Source organism: Synchiropus splendidus, chromosome 2, assembly GCF_027744825.2.
Source record: "Synchiropus splendidus isolate RoL2022-P1 chromosome 2, RoL_Sspl_1.0, whole genome shotgun sequence".
NCBI classification, from domain to species: Eukaryota; Metazoa; Chordata; class Actinopteri; order Syngnathiformes; family Callionymidae; genus Synchiropus; species Synchiropus splendidus.
In genome coordinates, this window is record NC_071335.1 from 17112561 (window position 1) to 17136045 (window position 23485).

The window sequence follows — 23485 nt, forward strand, 5'->3', positions numbered from 1 at the left end:
TGGGCGGGGCTGCTAGGAAGAGTCCCTGCCGTGACAGAGGGAGACGGGGGTCTGTGGCCTGTTGCCAACATGGCCGCTCACAGACTGACAAATAGACCACTGTGTAGTTGTGTCGAGCTAAGAAGCTATTGACTCCGTCTTGACTACAAAACATCAAATTGTGAAAAAAAAGGGTTCGTCTACACACTCCGGTTTCCTCCCCCAACCAAAAACATACAGGGGTGACTCTAAATTGTCTGTAGCAGTGAGTCTGTCTGTGTGACCTGGTGACCTTTCCAGGGTGTCCCTCACCACTCACTGTAGTGATGTTTTCCCCTGGTTTTCTTCTTCATAAATCTTTCATTTCACTTCCCTTTTGCTCAGAACTTGCGAAGAATTCATTTATTTTCAAAACTTTAACCCCATATTTGACTGTTTGAACCCAAAAAATTGCAATCTATGGGCTCAAATATTCCGTATTATTGTGCATTTGTTTTATTTGAACTGAGATAAATTACTGTAAACTGGTTTCTGCATTTACTGAATTTTTTGCTGATGATTCTTTGTATTTATATTAATTCTTCTTATTTTTAAAATAATCTTCATATTCTTTACTATTATTTTGGACAACTGCTTAAAATAATAATGATAATAATAATCCCTAAATTTTTCCCGCAAATTTAATTTGTTTAATTGTTTGTGAAGATTTTAACAGAAAATTATATTTTTAATTATTTGTAACAAAAAATGTTCTTTATAAGCTATTGTTTATATTATGTATTTATATATTATATATATAAATATATGTATATGTGTATTTTTATTTAATATTATATATATTCTATATTATATTTTAATAACTTATTTATTTATTCAGTTATTTTAAGTTGCTCACTTCTTAAAATGTAAAAATGTATTTGAATACTTCATAGAGAAGAAGTGGGCTCAAAATCTAAGAACCTGCCCAAATGGGGAGAACGCCACCTGGTTATCAAGTTAAAAGCTGAGAGAACGTGCCGTGCCTGACCTTGACCTTTGACCCCTGCCCCTTAGGTCACGCGGCAGCAGTACCAGAACGCGGTGATGGCGTCGCGGATGGACAAGACGCCACAGTCCACCGACAGCGAGTTCACCAAGATCGAGCTCACCCTGACCGAACTTCAGGACGCGGTGGACACGGCCGCCGTGAGCGCCGCCGCCCTCCACACCAGCAGCACGCCCACCGTCACCGTGGCCATGGCCAACGAGACCTGCCACCTGCTCAACCAGCAGCAGAACTGTGTGGGTCTCAGTCGGAGCAACCACAGCGACGGGCCCATCTAGCGTCCCCAGCTGGGCGCGGTGGAGACCCACCGCCTTCACCCTGTCTCGCAGACATACCACGCTCGTGTAGTTGGAGATGAGGGAAGCGCGGAGGCAGGCGGAGCCAAGGTCAGTGCCCCCCATCAGCGAGTCAATACACCCTTTCATAAAGGGGAGGATACGTGCTGGAGCGCCCCCTCCTGGACGCTCTCCGGCTCCCGGCTCAACACAGGCTGCGCCCGACGGAGCTTCTCAATGGGACAATCTGACACTTTACTGGGCGGTGACTCGGACTCGGAGGACTGGAGCGCATGAAGACCACCCCCTCTCCCCTCCTCCCCAGACGTACACATTCACACGACTGCAAGCATCTCCTCCTCAGGCCAAAGACCTTGGTCCCCCTGTTGTTACACTGGACGCTCACTCATGTTCTCACTTCACTCCAACCTGTGCAACTTTCAGGGAAACTCATTGGACTACGATCCGGTCGGCGAGGACTCCAACCCAAACGTCACAGACTCTGCACCAAAAACCGCATCGAAAGAAACCGCATCACCACGAACCAAGAATGTTTCCTGTATTTATTTATTTTATAATATTGTATGTATATACATATATATATAAATATATATATATATGTACGCGTGGAGACGTGGCACGAGTGGCATGGGAGCGTGCCGCCGCCGCCACATCAGCAAGGACATGCTACATATATGTAGAGCTACTGGTGTACATGAGCAGGTGGAGGTTTTACAGAAACACTATGTATATTTTTACTACGATCCTACATCGGGCCGACGGTAGACCTTTATCTTTTTCACCTTTAAAAAAAAAAGAAGAAAAAAAAAAATCACACGATTGCCTTTACGAGAAATCACATTAATTATTTTTAACAAAGTGCAATGAACCACACTTTATTTAAGAGATGATTATGACATTTAAAAAAAAATCACGTTATTGTAAATTGACAGAGATATTTGTTTGTTTGTGTATTTGTTTTTATTTGGAAAATGCAATGCTGCACCCCAAACTAAATCGCCAGCCCCCCCCCCCCCCCCCCCCTCGCCACACGTGTCTTCTTCATCACCTGGTCGCCGAGGGAGACGCTCGAGGAAAGTGCCGACTCAGCATCTGTACACACGCCGTACAGTTGTCCGTCTCCTGCTCTGTTTGTTCGTTGTTAGTTTTAATCGAACTTGATAATTGCACAGTATTAATGACCTCATCTAAAATGTTGAGCATCAACGTCACAAAAAGCAACCTCGACATTAAACATGTCCATGAATGATACGACTGTGTGTGAGAGAGAGTCTGGAGCTGAAACATGCTGCACATTCAACAACTTCACATACATGTTTAGACTGTGAAGTTCAACTGACCTATATATATTATATATATATATATATATATATATATTTCAGCTGAAACTGACCTTTTTAAATTACAGGAAAGGTTCTCACCCTGGTGTGAAGAACGAGTCTTTCACATCAACAGTCTCGAGTCTTTGATATGACTCATCGACCTTTTCACTCGACCTGTGTTTTGTCTCTCATCATTTTGACTCACTTAGTGAAACAATCCCTTCTGCTTAACATGAATAGTCACTCATTCGTCGAACAAAGTGAAAGCATAACTTAAAAAAAAAGTAATATTCATTGTAAAAAAGAGAGATTCGAAATGATGAGAACATAAAAGTAAAGTGAATCTATAAGAAAATCATTCAAAGACATGTAAAGAGAGGTAAACGTTTGGGTCACGAGTGAAAGAATCGTAATTTGAAATATTGAGCTGCGGCTTGGTTTCTGGAACCAGTGCGAACCGTTTGAAAGAACGTTTTCGCCGAACAGCAACACGCAGACTTTCCCGTCCGACTTGCATCCGGAGGCCCACAGAGCAGGAAAAATAATCTGACTACAAAAATACAGCAGTCGGCGAGACTGGCCGCTGCCCGGCGCTCACCTCACCTCGGAGTATTTACAGAAGCACCACTTCAGTGTTGTCATGGCGACTGAGACCATCCCAGTGCTTTGCTTGTTGTTGCCTGGCAACGGAAAATCCACAATCCCAAGAACTTGAAACACAAATCAACCCAAACAGTGAACGTTGATCCCTCGCTGCCTCACGAACGGGAAGGAATTAGTTGGTGTGGATTATAATCTGAAGCGACCGAATCACTTTAAAGGAAAGGGAAGTCAAATCGATGGACAGCATCTCAACGTTCACAGTCTGACACTGGTCCTCTCTACTCCCCAGTGTGTGTGTGTGTGCTCGCAGTGTCAAACACACACACACTGGAGTCTTTTCCTCACAGAGATTATCATCCAGCTCTGACTTGGAAACACAGTGAGGGGTGAAGACAGGCTTCGCTCCCTTTGTAATGTGCGGTTTACTCCTCCTCCTCCTCCTCCTCCTCCTCCTCCTCCTCTTCCTCCTCCTCGTCGTCGTCCTCGTCGTGGCAGTGCGTGATCTCCTGTGGAGTCTGGGGGAACATGTTGGGGGCTTTGCCCTCGCTCTCAGAGCGGGTCAACTTGTTGCGTTTGCACTCCTCCTCCTTGCAGTCGATGGAGATGGAGCGGTTCCGCGTGGCCAGCGGCGACTCCAGGTCGATGTCCACGTGCGCGTGCTCCACCGTCGACTCGTGAGGCATCTGCAGAGCAAAACAGCCTCTGGTCAGCAGGGGGCGACATGGAGCCATTTTTAAATCACGGGGAAACGAAGCGCGTCTGAGAGTTGACTAATGTGTTCGGCTGGATGTTGAAGTGGAACCTTCCAGAACAAAAGGGACAGGCTCGCTGCTCACCAGGACGTGCGCCGCTCTGAAGAGGTAGCTGAAGGGGTAGTAGAGCAGGTTGATGAAGGAGGCGGCGTACAGGTCGGCGTATCGCATCACCTGCGAGGCGAACAGCGTCTGCCTGGACCCGCTGCGGAACAGACTTCCCATCATGCCGTAGCACATGTCCATGTCGTGAGTCACTTTCTGGGAACGAGAAGGAGAAGGTGATGCCACGGCGAGGCCACGGAGCCTTCGCCACCAGGACTCGTACAAACTCCTTTTTTTTTTCACTTCAGTGTTGACACTCTAAAGTGCTTTGTCAATAAAGTTTTGTTATCGTTCGTATCAAAAACCTCCCAAGGAAGACGCCAACAGACGGAGGAGTGGTCCCATCTAACTGGGATGGGTCGGAAGGGCAATGGTGCCGGGGTGACCTTTGACCTCATCGTACAGCCACATTCTCAAGCTACTACTACAGTCCTTTCATTATTGACTTGTTTGCCTGTGAATAATCTGGTTTAGTTCACTTCCTCCGGTGGCTCCACTGACCGCACTGTACCTTGACTCTTTTCTGGATTGTGCTGATGTCGGGTCTTTCGTTGCTGCTGCTGTCCAGATGTCTGAGGACGAGAGAGAAAGAGACGATAAGCACTGGGGAGAGAGTGGGAGGAGAGGTCGGGGGGCGACAACTTGCCAGGCAGCGTCAGGTTATAAAAAGCATGAGTTATCAGGCAACCTCCAGACTTCGACCCCCTGTTCTCACCTCCACACCCAGAGCCACGCGTGAGTGGGGTTATAAAACAGGACAATGGACTCACTTGTACTGTTCGGCCAGGAAGATGTCCAGGCCCTGGAGTTCCTCGAACAGAGCTGTAAAAGAAGATATGAGCTGTCAAAGATTGGGGCGGAGCCGGGGGGCGTGTGAGCACGGGGCAGTGCCTCACAGCTCTTATCGGTCCACACGTGCAGCTCCTGCGCCAGCTCAGGGATCACCAGGAAGGTCCGCCAGCCCTGCCGCTTCTTGGACTTGAGGATGTCGCCGAAGATGTGGTCCCCGATGTAGACAATGTCTTTCCCTTTGGCCCCCAGCAAGTCGCACACGATGTCGGAGGAACCTGCGGAGCAAAACGTGTGGCTGCTGATGGCATCCAGAGACGGAGCAAGCAAACAAACGTAGGGGACTAAACTGTATTTGGGGGGGGATTTTAAGACAATACAATACAATTCAATGAATAACTTCACTTCCAGGTCTAAACAAGAGCATTGCTCATGGTAAAATGCAAAGGTGTCCAAGTCCAATGCACCAACATTTGAATTTTGTTTTTGAGTTTTATACAAGTTATTATTTTACATTTAACATGGTTTTATCCATTAGAGATGTGAAACTGCCAAGTCTAACAGTTCCGGTGAATCACATCCTCCTTTCTAAATCCTGGTCCCTATGTTAACTCTCGCATGGCCTCCTCAGTCTGAGAGGATTCCACTGAACACTCACCTCCAGAGTAGACAATGCCATGCTGCAGAGGTCCAGTGTACGTTCCAATTTTCAGGCGTCCTGTTGTCTGAGGAAAAAAGAAGAGAGTGTTTCTTAAATGTTTGTATCAACAGCATCCAGGTCGCATCACAACATAAAGGAACATGACAATTATAAGAGAAAAGCCGTGAAAAAACTAAAGTCTATAGACTTTACTGCCTTCATCCAGTTGGAAGCAACATGCTTCTTAATTTTTGTGTCGTGTTTTGGTTTTCATGTGCTTTTATTTTGTTTTCCTGTGAGTTGTTTCTGTTTCCTCTGTGCTAGTTCACAGCAGTGCAGCTGGAACTCATCCGCAGATCTAGCTCTGCTGATTTCTGCACCTTGGTTCCAGTCTGCGCTTCCAGATGGTTGCTCCGCGACCTCCAGTAAAGATCCCCTGAAAACTAATTCTATCACGTTTCTTTATATCGTTCAATTGTGCGTGCCTTTTCTGCTGTTTCCTTGATTTCTTCCTGGTTTATTTTCTGTCAGTTTCTAGCAGCGTTTGTGCTTCGTGTTAAGAGTTTTTCTGCTCAGGTTTTGTTTTCTCTTGTTGGCTTTTCTTCCTCGCGTGCGTGTTTGAGTCTTCCAACACCAAGTGTTTTTCGTTGTTTGGGCCTTGTGAGTTTTGGTTATTTAGGCTTCATTGTAATTCGCCTCTTTTCTGTTTCAGGTTTTTCCCTGTCCTTGAGTGTTTCCCTCATTCTGCGTTTGGTGGCGATGTCTTTAGTTCCTTATTTCCTGTCTTGTGTATTAAACATTGTTAAGTTTAACCTTGTTGCTTCGAGTCTTCTGTGAGTCAGCTACAATCTTAGCCTTTGGGTCTGTTCTCCTGAGCCTCCATGACATTTAGAGCCATATAAAGATCTCTTTCCAGAACTCACACCGCAAAAACCTTTGGTCGAATTCAAGGTACAAACACTACTATCTTAATATCAGAGTAATGTTCAGCCTAAGCATTCAGATTATGTTGTTTGAAGACAAAACAGGTTCATACAAGCAGTCTCTGAACATATATGGCATGGAACCGTGATCAACAACACTCAATTCAAAATGGAAGCACTTGAAATGAGGCTCAGAATGAAGTCCATGGTTGGAAATGAAATAGGTGTTTAGGGGAAACACCATGGCAAAAAGAGACATTGTAACTTGTTTTGGTGGTGAAGTCTTTAAATGACTTGACTTTAGAGATTAAACCACTGACTCTAAACTGTTCAGTGGAAAAATCTGAATCTGAAGAAGGTGAATAATCTCATTTCAAATCTTGCTACATCTCGAGGAAATTTGAGCTGCAGCAGACAAAGCTGTCACAGAAGTTGATAGCTGACATTACAACCCTTTCATCCAAGCCTGAGACAATGACAGTTGTGGAGTGCAGCTATCTCTCACCATCGGGATCATCTGCGCTTTATTGGGCCGCCTCAGCTGCCGTGCACATTCCTGTGACTCACCGTGTCCACTTGTCTGAGCACCGTGCCCTCCCCAAAGAACACAGGCTTCCTGGCGTCCACCAGGATCAGATCGAAGTAAGACTTCCAAGGCCGGTGGGAGGTTCCTGGCTGCCGGGACGACCATGACACACGCATGAGCATGACAGAGGACAGACAGGAGACAGACCTACTGAAACAAAGGGCGAACTTACCTTGGGGCCGTGAGGGAAGTCGAACAAGTAGGTCATGATTTTCTGAGAGAAGAAACCACAAGGATCGTGTGACAAGCAGCGGTAACTAACAAGACAGACAAGGGAGAACCGATACTAACATCCGTGTACTGGTAGTCGCTGTTGGTTGCCAGGAAAACTTTGGCAACTTCATTCATGCGACTGAGGAGAAGAGGCAGCTTCCCCTGGAAGCAGGGAGAAAGGAAGACTTTCAGATGGGCCATTGAGAGAGCGGAGCTGCGTGTGTGTTTACGGGGAGAGTGTTTCCTCCGCGCTGAATACTAACAACGTACATCTTTCACCACATACTTCTCCAAGTTCTCCACTGTTTTCTCCTTCAGCGTGCCCTGAAATGGAGCACAAGAAAGGAAGGTTGTTTTCACAGTCATACAGTTTGGTCAGCTGAACTCTGAGGGCCTTACTTTTCTCTGAAATGTTGTAAACATTAGCATTGATATGATTATTTATCATGACAGTAATGAAAACTACGGCGACTATAATGATCAACACCAAGACCTGTAGAAGACTGGAGCGATCTTCTCCTCTTTCATACTCCGCCTGCGGCTCTCATACTTGAACTTGCTCTCACCTTAAGAACCTGACAGGTTCTCCCACAATTCTTGAGTCTCACCCTCATTCTATATATAGACCTCAAAGACGAAAGGTTTACTTCACACGTGGAAGGGATCCGAGTTCCAGAGGAGCAGCTTCTACACAGCAAGCGTGTCCTGAAACGCCCAGTGGAGGCTCTTATCATTGTAGACACACCATGTTTGGCTTTGAGTTGAGCAAACAGCAGCTTCATTAAAGAACAACAAATTACCAGCATTATTTCTCCTCAGTTTCCAGGACAAGCCTGAACAGCGGAATGCAGCTTCTGACAAGAGCCTGGCTGATGGACCTGGAGCTCATTTTCACTTCGTAACAAGCTGTTTTTCATGAGGTGTGTGACATCACATCCAACGTAGAAGTCGACTCCCACGTGCACTGACCTTAAAGTGGACCCAGTCCACTGCGTCGCGCACATCCTGGAACATGCTTTTGAAGGACATGAAGAGGTCCCCGTCCTTAAAGCCGGTGTCACAGCTGGTGGGGGAGGGAGGGGGGACACAAGTGTTACCGAAACTTCACAGAACATCATGAAAAACATTGCCTATGTTTTTTTACTTTTAATAGGGGCGGCCTCCCTGGGTGGAGGGGGGCAGCATTCTCCCCTGAGGGAACAACAACCAGGCTTGAGAGGACAGCAACTCTGAAGTCTACAGTGTTTTGGAGGTGGTCCCGCGGACGCACTTCCATTACAGTCGACGTTCAATGGTGATTTATCACCACGATTAGAGGAGATCACAAACTATTTCAGAGAGGAGCTATTTGTTTAAGCTTGTTGTTTGGTTTGACATCAGTGAACTGCTATCAGCAGGCGCCCGGTCCCCCTTACACTGCAGTGCTTTCTGCTGACCCAGATTCTGAGGCCGTGCTGAGCCCAGTTGCACAACAGCCACTATCACACACAGCTGCTTACCTTGTGTATCTGTCACAGTTGGAGAAGAAATCCACCAGGCAGGCGAAGAGGTAGGTTTCTGCACCGGGAGAAACAACAGCAAGAACATGTTATACAGCGTATATACTATTATGGAGCATATATCTGAGGATTTTATTACAGGAGGCACTTTTGATTCACAGTATTTTCTTAAAAACTATAATGAATCGCTACTTCACTTTTCATTATTTTGAATTATTCTTCTCAATAATTCTAAAATTCCTTCTCAGTTCAATCTAGTCCAACAGTAAAACTGCCATTTTGAGTGGAGGCTGTGTGACGGGATTTTACCTGGCAGGTTGAAGAGTGTGTTGAGGATATAAAAGCGCTCTGTATCATCTCTCTGGATGAATTTGTTTGGGTACCGTTCCCGGATCTCTGGGCTGAAAAAAGCAGAAAGCAGAATCAGAGGTCCTTTCACGCTCATTTGCGGTCACCTTGAAATCAGACCCCAGTACAAGGGTTCTATTCATAAAATACTACTTATATAGAACAGACAATAGCATGTGTCGCTCCCTGCTGAATTTAAAGGGATACAGAAGGTTGTGGTGGCACCCGTTGTTGATCGGCCAGAAGTTCAGCCCACTGCTCACCACAGAACTCAACAGTATTGTCACTTTTAAGGCCAGATTCACTAACCACTTCTGTGTACTAGAAACATGTCTGCCCATAAGTATAAGCAACCTCTGAAGAGAGCAGAGAGGTGCAAAATAGTAGGTTTACATCATTGTTACAGTGACGCTGTACAGTGTTGAGATGTCTTCTAATTTCAATGTCATTTGGTGGAGACAACTCCGTCTGGAAATCGTGGTAGCAGTCCGGGAATCCTGGCCTGTTGAATTATTCCAGAGCAAGAAGTGGAGTAAAACATTGAAATAAAATCACATAGCAGCTGAAGGCATTTTATATATGACACATTCTATATGTCGCTGTTAAACGATGCCATTTTACTGTCCTTTGTCCTAACACAGAAGTCAAACTTGGATGGTATCATGCCCCAGTGTCGAGGCATACAAACTCTGATTTGAATGGGCTTTAACATTAAAATATTTACAATAATAATAAATAACAATAGATATATACATACAATATGAAACATACAATATTAACAAATATGATAATAATGAATATATTTTTTTATAAACAGTATTTTTTAATGTGTGTGCATTCACCCACATAGTGTAAGTCCACCATCAACTCTAATTTAGTTCACACAAACAGAGATCGGAGTAAATCTGCCGAGTAACATCCATCAACATAGCGACCATGTTAAAGCCAACTGACCAACTGAGCTTGTTGTTGCGTATCAGAGGACATTTAAGCTTAAGAAAGTAAAGATAAAAATAGAATGTGACGATGAGTATCATGATGGAACAACGGTTTATTGACAACAAAAGCTGGTTGCAGAAGACATTATGATTTTTACCTTTTAATTCTCCATGGATTAATTGGAGTAATTTCAGATGGATTTATTTTTTGTGAATAAAAGAACAGATTTTGGATTCGCGGCTACCTTTTATTTCCTGACTTCCTTAACCCACCCGCAGGAGCGGCATGGAAAATGGCCTTGTGCCACCACACAAATGTCATGTATTCATCAGTTTCGGAAATGACGACTGGTTCACAATCACCCCCGTCAGCACAGCTGTGAAGCGCGGCTGGGTGGCATTTCCTCTTCTAGAGATCGATCAGGGCCTGCTTTATTTAAAAATGATGTTGCAGTCAATAGCCTGAAGGACTGTGCCACGAATGTAGTGGAGTTTGTTTGGTAATGGTGGTAGTTATTAGTGTGCCAGCTTCACTGAAGAGAAGATACATGTGTATATAAACTAAAAAGGCTCTGAAAAAACAGGCGTGTGGGGGTTGATAGACAAATATTAAGAAGTGTTCAAAACTCACCCTCGAACAAAATGGAATCCATGGACACAGACCAGAATATTTCCATAAGCATCCACCTTCAACAGGTTTCCATATATGGTGTCAAAGACAAGACCCCTGAAACAGATCAAACCAGCCTATCAAACATCTACTGAACGCTGAGCTGGTGCTTGGAAAAGGAAGTGGCAATTCAAATCAAAACAATATGAGATAAGAATGTATCATCACACGAGTGTGAGAGGCGTGATGGTTCTGACCTGGTGGGAAACGCCGGGTCGTAGACGAAGCTGAGCAGCTCTTGGGGGTAACCGATGGACACAAGCCGTTCCACTGTGAGTTCAAAGCCCAGGGACTCGTACTCTGGTGACTTGTACACTGTAACGGACACAATGAAGCTAGTGGTTAAACGCCTTGGTTGTATTAAATAAAACTAAAAAAAGTAGAAAAAAATGCTGCAATTGCACCATAATAAATCAAAATTATTATGAATTATTTATCAACTAATTTGAGGATGTCAGAAAAGAGCCATTGAAAACATGGATAAAAGTTATTCATTTCATATCTTCCAGTTGTGACAGGAAAAGGTAAAGAGCCGAATTGTTGCCCATTATAACTTAAGATACATTTCCTCTTACTGACTGATCACTAAGAAACGATTAAAACACTGCCACACACTCCTAATAAAAACAAACATGCAGATTTAAAATAGAAACATGATAAGAATGTGGAAATAACTTAACATAAGTGGCACTGTCTCTACACCTCTGAACATCCACAGCCACTGAAACCTCTCAACCTTCGCTTCCTGCTGACAACCTTTGTCCAAGGTTTAGAGCTGATGCCTAATCCTTAAACTTGTGTGTTCATAACCAATAAATCACAAGCAGTCTCCAGTCCGTGTCATCAGTCGACCAAACAAAGTATACAACCTGGCCGTGATAAAAGTGCAGTCGGTGTGTCTTAGGTAAACATGCAATCCAACATGGCCGTTTATTGGAATGTGCAGGCCAAAAGGTGACATTTCATTTTGCTAGAGGGACGCGCCCCAGAGGAGGAGTTGGCATGTTGTTTTCCGCCGTCTGAATTTGATTCTTGCTCAGTGGCAGCAGCCTGGCTGTGTTACGACTGGAGTCGACCATTAAGACGGCATCGTCCGAGTCCCTCAGAGAGCACCTCCGCAGAGAACTCATGTTACATAACATGTCCGCAAAAGACATTGTCTCCTTGATAACAAGTGCAAGCCCCTTCACACCCGTCCGCTGTGCCTCTCCTTCCGAGGGCTCGGCAAGGACGACAGCGCCGGGCGCACAAATCCTCAGAGCTACCACTCGGGGTGTCAAAATGACAAATCACTCAACTTTCAGCGGCAGCTCTAACAAGTTGGTCTGACTCACGCAAGCTGACCCTTGTCCCTGCCAGGACCGCATATTTCACCACAGGCCAAAACCAAGCCTGAAAATAAAGTCGCAGATTGTGGTGAGGCACAGGAACGTTCGGTTGAGGATTTATAATGTTATCTGACACGGGGGAAAGAATACGTCAGATGATATATACAGAGTGAAGACTATGCTTGTGCTGTTTTGTCATCTCTCCAACAAGAGGGTGGGAGGCTGCCTCGAGGCAACTCCTCTTGCTTCAGGAAGCTGACTACTGCTACTTGTAACTTGGACTTTACACCGCTTTCTCAAGCCCACCTTGATCCTAATGGTAACCACACAAACACGTCTCATGTAGATGGACACCAGAACCTGATTTGGCACTGCTCAAACAAGTCATTTCAATTGTGTACAAAATACGGCACCAAAGCAAGTCAGAGTTTTATGCTTGGTTTAGATTAAAGGGGATGAGACAACCACACTGCACAGCCTGCAGCAGAGCAGCTGAGTGAAAGATGAAATCCAAAAACACACATCAGAAATGAAGGACAGCCATCACATTTGTTTTCCTCCATGTTGTTCTCTCTTTCACTTCCACCATTGATCCTACCACTGCAACGGCTAACCATCTTCAAGAGAATCAACAAGCTCAGAAGTTTGTCTGGGAGTGCAACATTTATGAGTCAAGGCTTTTCCGGTCCAGTCGGATGACAGGACACAGGAGCAGACAGGGGAATTACATCACTGCTGTCTCACTCCCTGAGAGATTCAGGAGAAAGAGTTTGACTAAAGTGGTTTCAACATCACTTTGAAGCTTTAAAACAGTAATGGAGTGGGGGACTTCTCTTCCCCGAACCACTCCAGTTCAGTCTGAGCGGCAAAAGAAGAGTCGCTTTCTGTTCAGTCACTCTTCTACACTATCAGTGTGGAAAATGTTGCTCCTGGAGTTGAAGTTCCTTTCTGATCATGGAATTACATCTGTGAGACGCTCATTAAAAACGTATCATCTACAGTAACTTCAGCATGAGTTACTTGGTATGGTTGCATTAATGCACCATATGTATTTTAGAACACTATTTAAAATATGGTTGGAACACATGAGGTATGGGCAGGACAATTTGTCAAGTCGATATGAGTCGCTTCAGCACAAAATATCACTGCTTCCTATCCTAATTCAGAATAAATGCTCACAAAGTACTGTATAAAATGGTAGACTGAAGACACATTGATTGTTCACTCAATGGTTATTTTTAAACAACTATAAATGATCATTTTCTTTTGGAAAACAAGTCATAATTAGAAGTAGAAAGACGTGACCCCGATGTATGCCTTTCACAAGTCATCCTAGCCTCAGTATCAGATGTTGGATGCGTCGACAGTGGGACGTGGGGCTATTAGCTGCACTATTTTTAGTTGAAAGCAACACATTGGAAAGTTGACAAATCATCTGTGTATAAAAAAATCAACATGTCTGTCAAACGGGTAGTTGTGTTTGGAATGTTGTTGACCTCAAAAGCGTGCGTCTGGCCTTCAGCCCGTTTCATATGTCTCACAGGAGTAATTCGTAGACGTGTACTTCAGTTCGCGACCCGACTTGTGCAGCCGATACCTTATATCCCTTGTTAGATTATTGTCAGATGCTCCCTCAGATCCATTACTGAGACGTGTGTACAGAGTCAATACGAGTCGAACAGGTCACCTCCAGCACTCATGTAACATCCACCGTCACCCAAGATGAACAACAATTCACCTCCGAGCAACAGATGGAAATCACATACCACATTCTCTTAACTACAAAATGATCATTTACGTCAAACATTTGTGTGAAAAAGAGGCTTCATTCAGTTGGTTCTATCTTTGGGTCAGTTACAGAACTCTAACAATTGTGTGTGTAACGCTGCTGCAATCTCTTTTCAGTGGCCTGTGGTCAAACAAGAAAAAAGGCACTGACTCACTTCTGCCATTACAATGAATTGGGAAACACAAAAACACACTTGAGACACACTCTCTAAACAGTGGAAAGGGCAACCACAAAGAAGGTGGTATAACCATGACTAGACGTCAGGGAATGAACAAAAACAAAGTTGCATCATCAAATCCAGTCCCCCAGGTGATGAAAATTGGCTTCCAAAACTGGAAAAAAAACAGGTTGCATCATGAAGTTACCCCGGAAACAAGGGTGATAAGGATTGAGAGAAAGCAGAACAAAGACGTTACATCATTAACACGTCAGCGTTTTCTAAACACAACCTTTGTGGATATATAAAATAAAATGTTGTCATTGTTCAAGGAATTCTGGCCTTTGCTATGGATGTCTAAGGGCCGGTAGAGTTATTTCCAAATGTCAATGAAGCGTGAAAATGTTTTAATAACTGGCAGTTTTATTGATGGAGACATTGAGATTAGGGCTGTCAATAGATTACATTTTTAGATGGGTTGAGTTAAATTAATTCTTTTTGTATCTGTTTTAAATGCAATTTAAAGGCCATGAATGCTAACCATGTTACGCTCTCAACATGTTTTTGACCCTTTTCAGGGCCTCTGAGGTTGTTCTACAGAATGTTCTCAACAGTATCTGTTATGTTGGGTTGTTGGAGAAAACAAACGAGGAAAGCATTGTGTCGATAAAGACTTCATTTAAGTTACATTTGGAACAGATACAAAATGAGTCATTAATTTGCCATGAATGACCAGTAAACTCAGATTCAGTGAGATTGAGTGTAATCTATTCACAGCACAAATAGAGATTCAACATTTTTATACAACAATTACTACAATATGTATTATCTTATATAAAAAATATATTTATATACTACGGCATAGGATGATTTGAATCTGTTTGGTATAACACTGTGCATAAACTAATGTTCAGAAAGCATCAAAAACAGAAGATTAACTCTATTATTTTGATGACTTTTAGACATTCTGCTGTAGTAATAAGTCTAATTTCACAATTTATTAATTTCCTTCTGGTTCCCTCATCCAGCTCGGTTGGTGGGTCACAGAGGTCAATCGACGTCAGTCGAGAGGAAAGTATGTACTGACATATATGAACAATTTATCGCATCACAGAATGACTGAGCACAGCTTATGATTTATATGGGCGCAGCATGTATATGGAATGTTTTGACCAGTTTGTGCAGACCTCAGGTGTGCAGGCTTTTGTTCCACAAGCTGAGAGTAGCGACACCAAAACACCTGGTTTGCTGGTGACCCCGACACACAGAGTAAACCTGCCCCCGATGACCAGAGGGGTCGAGAGTCATCAAATGAACTCGACACCAGCGAAAAGGAAGTACACTAAAGTGGGTGTGTAGTGCAGCTACACTTCAAACACACAAGTTCTTTTCAGCCCCTCTGCATTGTTCTGGAACTAGCTACAACACCTCACACAAAGATGGCATTGATCCAGTCTGCTGCATTATAGCGGCAGCCATTCTTTGACATCACCAGCTCCCTGGATGTGTCAGATGTTTTTCCTGCGCTCAGAACTTAAATCCATTCCAGCGATACATGATAGCCATGGTTTTTGCAAACATTAACACTTGGTTATGAGCGGCCATAAAGAGTCATGTCAACAGCTGAGCGTTCATAAAATCTTCTGCAGACTGAGCAGGGATTGGACTGCCGGTCCAGAGAGGGACTACCAGTGATCCCCGTTCTCTTAGGAGCGGCCACCAGTGGGCACAACAAACAAACGTGACCTGCTTGTCAAAGTCAGGGACTTATTTATAGAGACACAGACACTGAAGCTGATTCAGAGAACAAAGTTGCAGGACGATTCTAGTCTATTCAAGGGAGCTATTTCACACATTCCGTCATCCAAGTGTTATACAGAGCTTGATTTGTCTCTGGCCTTGACCCAAAACATATTTTTGTGAGGAACAAGCTCCAGTCATCACCGGTGGGAAGGTTGGCATTTAAACCTCAATAAAAGTATGGAGTACATACTCTACACAAAACAAAAACACTGTTTTACCTGCAATATTATGACCATTACAAACCAGTCATATTGGTCATGTTTTGAACCCCGCGACTTTATCAATGTTGCCGCTGCTATATGGATTTTTTTTTCAGGCAAGCAGACCTCATGTCGCCAAGATACTGAGCCTCGTCCGATCAGTATAAATGAAATCACAGGCGTTTTATTTGCATTTAAAGCGCTCAATGTACTGTTTTCTCTCTAGTACTGGTCGGCCACATCTCCCATGTTCCCGCAGCTCCGCCTCCACAAGTCGTTGCTGCTGCTCAGAGCTCCAGTCTCAGCTGACAAGTGGCCGGTAATACGCAGCGACGAAAACAGCAAATAAATAATGTCTTTCGTATGATGTGATTGGCAGCATGATTTGGGGTCAGAACGTCGCCAAGTTTGTTTGCATTATTTATCAGTCTCAAAAGCTGGTCCCCGTTTTCAAAACTGGTTCACGTATCCTCATGCATTTTTAAGCCTGTGCACAGAAATCACTGACCTTTCTTATATGCGCTCTATAGTCTGGAAACACAGTTAATATTATATATGAATGAATGATATTCTTTAAAACTAATGTCTCCATACACTGTGTTGCATTTCAGCTTTATGGTTCTTTTGAGTGAACTGCTCACCTGCCAAAGTGTAATCCATGTCGAAGCCAAAACACTTGATCTTCTCCATGGCCAGGCTTCTGTTGACGAATACTCTAGAAGACAGGAGTGTGGAACAGGAATTAGGTGTATTTTTGGGGGGTTCCGGGTTTAGATAAAGGGCTGTAGCAATAGTTGGTGCCATGTAAATGTAGTACTGCAATGACACAACAACATTGGACAACTTTGAGTGTAAGAAAACATAGATACAGTAAAATATTGCTATATCTGCAATATTGGATAGACATTTTAAGTGCACTATATCGATATTTAACTATTTCAGTGTCCCCATTCAGGGACACTGCCGTCACCATCTTGATGGTGACAAGACAACATTACAGCCATTTCAGTGAGAAAAAATATGGAAGGAATGCTAGGGCATTCAAAGTCACAAGACTTGTGCAACAGCTCCTGAAAGAAAACAGAACAGCATAGAACTTTCCATTTAGATTCTTAGACTGAATTCACCGTGCATACATGACAGGCTATTAACAAGCTTTTAGTCATGATAGTGGATTCTTAAATTACTCCACCATGTGTACACATCCTATATTTCAGGCAAGAATTACTCCTACAAACAACTGTAGCTCATTGGCACCTATGGAGCAGCCAGTAACAACAGCTATGTAATAGTTTTTTTCAGCTGTAATTTATATTTACAAGTGAGTACTTTGAGTTCAACAGGATCACGTTTGTCAACTACTGCGCAGAACAGCACAAGCAGGAGCAACAGCACTGTTTACACACGTGAACAGATGATGGCTTCTGTAACTTCCCAGTTTGGGGTTACTAAAGGAAAAAAATATATAGTTATATATGTTGATCAGAAAGATGATCCTTTCAACTTTATTCTTTTTAAACCTGCTAAATTAAACTGTTTTCAAAGGAGCTGTTAAGACACACGCTGTTGATGAGTATTAATACACGCGAAGCTGCATTTATCTGAAATCTGTTTTTTATTTGCTGTTGCAAGTAGTTCAGTGCCACTTCCTGTTAGGTCTGATGGCTATATGATAGACAAATATGATATTTGATGCTTTAAACATGTGGACACATTGGAAACAGCAGCATGAAACTGAAAACAGGCTATAACTGTGCAGTAATAGGTTACGCAACAAAATAAGGATATTATTTGGCTTTATATTGAACCCAACAGTCCAGAAAAACAGCCTCTCCTCAGCCTGATTCTGAAAATTCCAGGAAACAGCCTCACTGTCAAGACTTGCTTTTCGGGTGCTAATTAGATGGTAAGATAGTCCTGAGCTGGCTGACCCCCCAATGACAAAGCACACAGTGCAACAGACCTGCTCCGCTTATCTATGGCATCTTTGGCAAAAGTTGCCTGAAATGACATGTAGGTCAGGGAAAGGAGGCCACTGGGTCAACAAGTACAATAGCTGAAATTGTTAATGCATGGTTGCACTATATTTTAGGTTTGACTGAAAGGCAGCCAGTAGAAGGAAAGGTAGGATGAATTCACAGCAAGATGGAAGACTTCAGTATTCAGTTAGGAAACATCATGTTGCAGTGAATTATTTTAACTGGAGAGGGGAAGTCCTCCTCTGCACGTTTCAGCTACATGTTGTGGGACCTGTCTCCAGCAGCTCCCAACAGAGGGATCCCAAGATGATCCCCAGCAAGAGTCCATGTATTATCGGCATTCTTTCCAGAGGTGTCAGAGAGCCTAACAGACACTCATGTGAGACGACCGAGACAACAAAACCCTTTTTTCTGCAAACTATTATTGAATCATGTTACATCAAAACCATTCAAGAAGAGAGAGGTTTTTCATTCGAATTGTATTGCAATGTGCGGCGCCACCATGGAAATTATATTCTGTACAGTTAACAGAGGCCACTGAATTTCAAGAAAGTTTACACGGTTGAATCAAATTTCCATATCAGAATTTTCCCTCCTGCCAACATCACTGTCAAGATGAACCATCAAAAGTATTTATTATGATCGGAATGAAACTTCCAAGCAGCATCTTTCCAACTAAAACAATCAGCAACCTGAACACAAAAGCATTTATCATCAATGTCTGCCGCCAAATACCTTGCTGCGGGTCCATGGTGAACGAGCTGCCATTTAGACCTCTGTTCAGACGGGTGTCGATGCATTCTGTGCGAGATTGCCCCTCAGATTGGCCCAACCTTGTTCTGACCTGCTCTGGCAGCTGTGTCCCACAAACAAATCCCCCCACTACACTGCCACACGCCCCCTCTTCTCTTGGCCTTCTTGTCATTCAGAAAATTTCTCAATTGTTGCAAGAAAAAGATCATGACAATTCCGCATCTTTCTCTGTTGTTTCTGGGGTTGTTTTTCCTGAAATCTCCTGTGTCATGGTCAGTTTTGGGTGGACAAACTCAAAGACATCTAGAATGATGATGTGTGGCAGAAACGTCAAGGTAATTCACTTGATGTTAACGTCCGAAAAATGAATTTGTTGTCTAATATATCATAACACTTAACCAGCAAATGGTCACATCTTTTCATATTGAAGGTCTTTCACTATCGTATAAGTGAAGTACTCTCTTGTTGCTGATTTCATTACTAGACTATGATCAAAGGACTGATTAAAGGCATCAGTGACCTTACCTGACCTTGCACATCAAAAGTAAACTCACGAATGACTAAACATCCTGTCGGTCGATGACAACACAATGATTCCAAATGTTCTTCCATGGCATTAATGACAGCTTAAGTCAATGCTTTGTCCCACATATGAACATGATCCCAATGAAGAAATTGACCTTGGAACTTGGTCATTTGTACCAGAGCTTGGTGATACAACTGTTGAGTGGCAGGAACATCACAGAGGGTGTTGAGGTGTGCGTGTGTTTGCAGTTTGGGAGGACGACTTATCTAATGTGTGTGCGACAGCTACATGACCCCCGTTAACACGTCATGTTATGCAATGGAGTCGAACAACAGCCGTTCACACCAGTGACACGCCAAGTTAAACATTGACTGGAAACACATTCTGGCATGGAGAAGAAAACCGGGCTGGTACTGCTCATGAAACATGAGAATTTGAGCATCAAAACAAACTGTAAGAACAAATTAACAAGTTTGAGGGATCAGCATCTTGTTTATCTAGATACGCAAGCAGCGCATGAACATTCTTGAATCGAAGCAGAACCACTGAAGTGTAAAATGGGATTGCTGCATCGCCCAAAGCACTTGTTTTTAAAGCTTGTAAAAATACACCATGTTATGTACGTAACAAGCAATACCTGAATTTCAGCAAGCAACAGCGGGGGATGGAAGACTGGCGCAGACCTCAGCATTGACTTCAGCCAGTCAATGTTCACTCAACACAACCCGCATAGGAATGAGCCACTTTGTTGTCACTATAACTAATGACACTTGTTCTGCATGAATGGATTGTAAATGATAATGTAATTACATTAGACTGCATGTTGATGACATCAACTGTGTAGTTTCTCCTAGTAACATCAGATGTTACCATTTCTATGCAAACAAAGGAAGTCCTCCCCCACAAACTAGTAGGCGATCATTTAAAAACGTAGAAAACCACAAACGGTCGGCGATGAATCACACTTTCTGCAGCTTCCACATGGTTGGCTGCTGGTGACATCTGCACTTAGCCATGGTTGAATGTTATTGGTTAAAATTCAACTGAAATTTTCACTTGAATGAAATAACAATACGTTAACAAGAATTTGAAAACAGGACCATGACATTCATTATGATTCAAATACCACTGATGAAGCACACACAGCAGTCACAAAAAAGTTTAAAAAAAACTTATCTAAAAGTAGTTAAAACTTATCTCTAAAAATCTCCCACAATGGTAAAAAACTACATCAGCACATGAGCATCACTGTTGGGTGAGAAATATACTTTTACTCCAACTGGAAAGGCAGAGAAAAACACAAGAGATCAAAGCCATATCACTTTTTAAGTTTAGTATTAGAGCAAACCTGGTTGTGCTGTTCCATTTAATTGCATCAAGTTATTTACACCCATCCCTGCTTACTTTGCAGCCCTGAGCCAATCAGAGGGCATTGTTTGCCATCTACTATGTAGGTGGGCTGTGTCCTTCATTGTCCTGAACGGCTGAGTAGTACAATCACATCCTCTCTTGTTGTTCTTCAGTACTGGGGTTGAACCCAGTCTGTGCTGCTTGTTTACCGCTTGCTTACCGATGATATGGCTCTCTCCTGTATTTTTTCATGGCAAGTCCATCCATGTTGGCAGGCAAGTCTGCATAGTTCTGTAGTCTGTCGCTCCATGATGTCGTCATCCTTCAAGTCTATTAATATCTGAAAAGAAAGACAGGTCTGATCAGAGCACATACTATGCAAATCTAAGATTTCTTTGAAAAACGGTAGTCACATGATAATAGATCGGTAACAAGCTTTCATGTCAAGCAGTTAAACATTGTCAGTAGCTGATCGGAGCTGATCCTGAGAGCTGCAGGATGTTGTCACCTCTCACATCTAGTGTTGGGGATGAGTGGACTCAATGAATAGGTCGATTCTTAAACTATTAAAATCTCACTGGAAGGACAGCGAAGAGAGATGTTAAATCATGGTCTGCTCAGTATGAGAAAGAGTCTCGTTTGAAGTGAAATTCTTGTTCATTTATGGCCCTGTGGTATGCAACCCGTGCTTATGGCCGAGGCTGTTTTCCTACTGTCCCTGGAGAGAGCAAGCAGAGCAAACACAGAGGTCAACTTTCTTCAGAGAGAAGCCAACACACAGACATGGGACTTCACTGCTGCTTAGAGAATACTTCACATCAACTACATTCTTATATTAGATATTAGAAATGAAATATTGTTCCCATAATTCCGTACACAACACACACTATAACTGGCGAGTTATATGCTTCTTACACACTTATTACAACTTCTAAGTTTAGATTCAGCAGAATGAGGGAAAAGGGCTTGAAAGTATTGGCAGAAGTGGCTGCAACATATTATTTAAAGTCTTTAAAAACAACAACATGCTCCATGGTACAGTTGGTACTTCAGTGAAGTTCTTCATCTTATAAACGTGTTCAGCACGCTGATCTTGCGTACTTGCTGTTGACTCTGATTCATGTAAATAACTATTGTAATGATGGTTAAGATGTTCTTACACGGTGTGAATGGGTTTCCTAACTTTGACTAAGGCTTGCGCTTTGAATGTCGCTGGAGCAGCTTGACGTCTGAGCAGAACAAAAGCAGGGGGAAACAAATCAAGACTGAACGTCGCTGGAGGGGCTCAGGCTGTGGTCGGCTGCGGTGACGGTGGCTGTCGTGCCATCACCGCAACTATTCTTAGGAATGTGACGGATGTGAAACTAAAATTAACGGTTAACATGTCAAGCGCCCGTCAATTGTCAGAAGAGATGCTAACCTTAGCGACACAAGTCTCGTCGCAAGCCAAGATTAATGGTAAACTCCTGCGTGCTAAGCTAGCGCTGCGTTCGCCTGTGCTTTCCTATGTGAATGAATAAGCGGTTAACGACTGCACGGTGAAGGTTTCGCAGCCTCTGAGGGGAACGTGTCTTTATCTGGGAGCAGATTCGATACTCACCTCACCGAGTACTTGCACAAAGACAGTTGTCGGTCGGACTGAGCATGCGCTTGGAGCAGTGGCTGGGCAGCGAGGGTGTATAGATATTGAAGCAGAAAGCAGCAGAGAAAGTGCGTTTACAGTAAGACAGTAGACAGAAGTCCTGCTCGGGCTGACGTCCTCCAAGTCTGAGCCACTGCAGCCAGCTGCTGTTGTGAGAGCTTCCAGTGGGCGGGGCATAAGCCTGTCTGTCAACAGTGGGGGCGGTGCGGGGGATAAATCCCGCCCACAGGGGGTTGTTTATGTGCAGCATAAAAATACGAGGGGGAAATACAGGGAAACTAGAACAAAACAAATCATACTGTTCATACATGTCCTGTCAATGGCATTGATATGTGCATTATTTTTGCATCTTGATACACACAACTAGTTGTTATCGTGTTATTAGATGAGCAACATATAACAAGCTTTATCCTGAGACAGAATCCCACTGTCTTTAACATAGTCATCATAGCGCGGACACAAGTAGGGATGACTCTATACCACTTTTTCACATCCAATACCGATACTGCAACCTTGAGTATCGGTGGACACCGATCTGAAACCTTCCACTGTGTTGGCTTTATTAAAACAAAGTACAGTGGTACCTCGGTTCTCGATCACAATCCGTTCCGGATGGCCGTTATAGACGCGAATTGTTCGAAATCTGAATAAATTTTTCCCATTACAATGAATGGAAAAAGAAATAATGCATTCCAAGCCTTAAAATAGACTTTTGTAGGAGTGAATGTAGAGTGTCTGCTGCAGGTGCGCTGTTCCTCTATGTGTGTGGCCGCTGCATGTGGGAGGGGTTGCCGAGTGAGTGAGGTCTCTCCAGAAGTGAAGAGGTGCCCGGTGCCTGTCCAGCTCTGAATGTGCGCTTCTGTGCAGTTTGGCTGTGACAAAGTCATAAACCAAGTAACGCTCTGTCCGAAACTCATCCCTGTCCCAGCTCCAGCCGACAACAGGACATCAAACCCTGGAGTGCGCACTCCAGCCTCGGAGGTGTGGAGAGCGAGCACCTCCCATGTGACACTCTACCACGGTCCAGTGTGGAGACAGGAAAGGTTTTACACCTCAATATGAAGAAAAAACAGACAGTAAATGTAGCTAACGGGACACGTCTGCATACAGAGGCTGCGTTATACACAATAACAAAGCGTGTCGTGGGTCAGCTGATCGGTCCGTGCGCGTTATGTTTTTTTCCGGCTTTTTTCGGGGACGTTCGAGTTCTGGATTTTTGTTTGAAATCCAAAGCAAAAAAATCTTGAAAT

At 43.6% G+C, this 23485-nt stretch overlaps 2 protein-coding genes across 4 annotated transcripts in view; one reads left to right on the forward strand and one right to left on the reverse strand.

Annotated features, from left to right (window-relative positions):
- LOC128753789 (metal transporter CNNM2-like) overlaps nt 1-3798 on the forward strand; it is a 40341-nt gene extending 36543 nt beyond the window's left edge. For both annotated transcript variants that reach the window (XM_053855871.1, XM_053855872.1), the window contains one exon: nt 1033-3798. In XM_053855871.1, coding sequence (XP_053711846.1) covers nt 1033-1302 — 270 coding nt within the window. In that variant the 3' untranslated portion in view covers nt 1303-3798. The remainder of the gene's footprint in view (nt 1-1032) is intronic.
- LOC128753790 (cytosolic purine 5'-nucleotidase-like) lies at nt 2348-22383 on the reverse strand. 2 transcript variants are annotated; one of them, XM_053855873.1, is made up of 18 exons: nt 22194-22383; nt 20814-20933; nt 16627-16700; nt 10906-11023; nt 10670-10765; nt 9062-9153; nt 8753-8810; nt 8223-8316; nt 7524-7577; nt 7332-7415; nt 7213-7254; nt 7022-7129; nt 5550-5616; nt 4999-5169; nt 4873-4924; nt 4614-4674; nt 4082-4258; nt 2348-3928 (listed from the first exon to the last, which is right to left on the reverse strand). In XM_053855873.1, the coding sequence occupies exons 2-18, from the start codon at nt 20912-20914 to the stop codon at nt 3668-3670; spliced, it is 1710 nt and encodes a 569-aa protein (XP_053711848.1). In that variant the 5' UTR covers nt 20915-20933; nt 22194-22383; the 3' UTR covers nt 2348-3667. The 2 variants fall into 2 exon arrangements, with proteins under 2 accessions (XP_053711848.1, XP_053711849.1); XM_053855874.1 differs by lacking the exons at nt 9062-9153; nt 10670-10765; nt 10906-11023; ... (1 more) ...; nt 20814-20933; nt 22194-22383 and adding an exon at nt 8398-8444 and having other exon boundaries at nt 8753-8813.
- Between the last annotated feature and the right edge of the window lie 1102 nt (nt 22384-23485).

What these genes read in the sequence shown, in the direction of transcription:
- LOC128753790 (XM_053855873.1), bottom strand. Translation starts at nt 20,914, where the DNA reads ATGACGACATCATGGAGCGACAGACTACAGAACTATGCAGACTTGCCT. An exon ending in GGATTCCATTTTGTTCGAGG is followed by an intron (nt 9,154 to 10,669) that starts GTGAGTTTTGAA and finishes TGCTTTTTTCAG; the next exon opens with CCCAGAGATCCGGGAACGGT. An exon ending in AGAAGTATGTGGTGAAAGAT is followed by an intron (nt 7,416 to 7,523) that starts GTACGTTGTTAG and finishes CCCTGCTTCCAG; the next exon opens with GGGAAGCTGCCTCTTCTCCT.